At 34.3% G+C, this 3,488-nt stretch overlaps 1 protein-coding gene across 1 annotated transcript; it reads left to right on the forward strand.

Moving 5' to 3' along the window:
* The first annotated feature begins 2,194 nt into the window (after window positions 1-2,194).
* LOC110307820 (olfactory receptor 4P4-like) lies at window positions 2,195-3,121 on the forward strand. Its single transcript, XM_021180054.2, has one exon. It carries the CDS (start codon window positions 2,195-2,197, stop codon window positions 3,119-3,121), a length of 927 nt encoding a protein of 308 aa, XP_021035713.1.
* The last annotated feature ends 367 nt before the right edge of the window (window positions 3,122-3,488 follow it).

Below are 3,488 nucleotides of genomic sequence, written 5' to 3' on the forward strand. Positions count from 1 at the left end.
CTACTACTACCTTTACCTCAGTAAAGGAGAAAATAATATATTAAATAATAAAAAAAACAAGGCCTTCAAGGTTTTGCAAAATGTCAATGAAAGGTTTCTTCAATGACCTAAATTCCACCTGATATATAATGTATTTTACTGAAGCCATATTAAAATAATGGGTTTAAGTTTTTCATTGAAGAAGTAAGGAAAATCTCACTGGTAAGGAAATCAAAATTTAGTTTGATTATAATATCCTTTGATCATCACCTACTTTATTCCTTAGATGTAACCATGAGTTTCCACACTTTTTAGAATTCATTTATAATCACTCAGGTATTCATAGAAATTAATTGGATATGACTTATCATGTATTCATTATTAGATTTGGATCATCTTTGAAACTCTGTATGTTTTAAAGTATATGGTTTATATCGTGTAACAATTGGCAGATTATAATGCATATGGTGTTCTCTTTGCTACTACACTTACCTGAGTAAAGGAAGAAATAATATGTTAAATGATACCATATTTGTCCTTACAGTATATGGTTCTCCTTACTGTCATAAAGACCCATTTAATGTACTGCAGTGTATTCCACAGAAATAATATATCATACTCTTATTCTGCTTTTTTACTTGTGTGTATTTACAACTTTTCCTGTTTCAAACTTTCACAAAGTTGCAATGAATGTTCTTTTGTCGTTTTAGTGAAGTCCTTTTAACAGGATAAATACTTATTATCTAATATATGATTTAATTGTCTTTAAAATATTTTTAACTATATGAGAGTAATATGCCAACCACTCAGAGTAATATGACATTATTATTTCATTTCATTTCCCTTGTTTTAGATTTGTAACTGTACCTTTTATAATGTGACACTTTCAGAAATTTGAGGAATAGTTAAATAAGTGTGTATTAACTTAGGTAAATGGGTAGAACTGAAGCAACCCATTAGAGTCTATTCATAAACTCTGTGTCAAATGTACGTTTCCTGGTGATTTACCTGTACTGCCATACAGGGCAAAGAGCATTGATCTCTCACTATTCTAAAAGGGCATTGATCTTGCACTATTCTATTTTTCCCTTTTGTTTTTGTTTTTGTTTTTTGTTTTTTGTTTTGCTTTTTGTTTTTCGGGACAGGATTTCTCTGCTTAACCTGGCTGTCCTGGAACTCACTCTGTAGGCCAAGCTGGCCTCGAACTCAGAAATCCACCTGTTTTGCCTCCCAAGTGCTGGGCTTAAAGGCATGCACCACCACTGCCCAGCTTCACTGTTTTAATTCTTTATAGTATTTTCATTTATTAATTTTCATTTATTAATAATTTATTAATAAGGTTGATTAACTGATTTACTTTTGTAACACTTCTTGAATAGAGCATCTGTGTGACACATTTAAATCAGCTATTATGTTACAGAAAAAAAATACAAAAAGAAAATACTTTATACTTTTCACTGACATATTTAAAGACTTTTCATCAAGCACATGAAGATAATTTTATAAAGCAAATATATGTGATTCAATTTAAAGATGCATGTTGTTTAAGCAGGTGACCTGAAGGAAGTCCTCTGAATGTATTCTGTGTCTCTGGAGGAGCTAACATCTAAAGTGATGCAGAATATGTGCATTTGAGCTAACATCTCAATTGTGTTCTCCAGAAGTGACTGGAAAGTGACCTGGGAAATGAAGTGAAATCTACTAAGTCATAGTCTCTCTGGAATCTGGACAAGAATCCACCATCTTCTCTAAACCTTTGCTGGTTGCTTTTCATCACATTTACTATTTATTTTTATAGTAGGTTAAAAAGTCACTTTTGAGAATGTTATGAAGAGTGTGATGTGATATATTGAGTCCACTTGTACTTCAATTTTGAACTTAGAGCATGCATTTAACTTTTAAAGTATCTACTTTGTTCTAACCAAAGTAAAGTTTTGGAATTTCTTCAGCAACTAAAATTCATTTATTATTTGAACTACAGCGACCTTACTAGTGTCACGCTGTGCATCTGTTCCTATGAATGAATTTACTATACTTTCAGGTATTTTATGCATCATAGACATTGGTCTATTTGTAGTAACAGATTTACAATAGAATTATCTTAAACAGTCAGGGCATATACTTTTTGGTTAAAAATGACTTTGGAAATAAATCAAAGAGATCAATACTTCGGGCACAGAATCCTCTCCCTCTACTAATCAAACACACAGAAGCAATGGGATATGGAAACCTTACAGAATTTATCTTACTGGGACTTTTCCATAATGAGGATGTCAAGGCAATATGTGCTGTGTTGTTCTTGCTTTGCTATCTTGCAATTCTCTGTGGAAACTTGGTTGTTCTTCTTACTATTAAGGGTAGTCAGCTTAGTGAGCAGCCAATGTATTTTTTTCTCAGCTATCTGTCTTTCATGGATGTTTGCTTCACTACCACAGTAGCCCCAAAATTTATTATAGGCCTATTGGTACAATGTAACACAATCTCCTACAATGGCTGCATAGCCCAGATGTTTTATGCACACTTCTTTGGTGCCACTGAGATATTCATTTTGGTGGTAATGGCCTATGATCGGTATGTAGCTATTTGCAGACCCCTTTACTACATGCTCACCATGAGCAGACAGGTATGTTACATCCTTGTAATAGGCTCAGTTTTTGGTGCTTTTATACACTCACTTGTGCATGTATTGGTTATTATCAGACTTCCCTTTTGTGGCACCAATGAAATAGACCACTACTTCTGTGACATATTCCCCCTGCTGAAGCTGGCCTGTACTGACACAAGACTCCTGGTTATTGTAATCATTACTACCACAGGGGTGATGTCCATTCTGACCTTTGTTGCACTGGTCATTTCTTACATCATCATTTTGTCCATCTTGAGGACCAGGTCATCAGAGGGCCGCCGCAAAGCTCTTTCTACCTGTGGCTCACACATCACCATTGTATTCATGTTCTTCTTGCCACTCATCTTTACCTATGTCCCAATGGGTGATTCTGTTGGGAACGACAAGGTGTTTGCTCTGTTTTACACCATGATTGCCCCATTGTTCAACCCTCTCATCTACACACTGAGGAATACAGACATGAAGAATGCCATGAGGAAGGTGTGGTGCCAAGATAAACTGTTTGAAGGAAAGTGAAACTTCTGTTGGTGGAGTTTTTTCTCAACCTTGTCCTATCTACAGAATAAATGTGAGCAATGTAATAAGATAGCAAGATGGTGCATAGCCAACAAAAATTTCAAGCCCTCTAAACAAGACCCCAATCAATGGGAACTATGTACATAGCTAAATCAATTAATTATTTTCCATATTAGATAAATAGAAATTATTTCCTACTTCATCATCCCAGATATAATGTCTATTGTTTTATTATTATTGGTGCAAAGTAGAATAAACTGCATAATTTGACAATTTTATTCTATTTTAGGTAATTCACATTTTGTTAGAGATAGCTTTCATAGATAGAGAAGTCCCGGTCATATCCCATCTTTTGCTCTGGCTATAG

Source organism: Mus caroli, unplaced genomic scaffold, assembly GCF_978045245.1.
Source record: "Mus caroli unplaced genomic scaffold, Mus_caroli_1 scaffold_2, whole genome shotgun sequence".
NCBI lineage: Eukaryota > Metazoa > Chordata > Mammalia > Rodentia > Muridae > Mus > Mus caroli.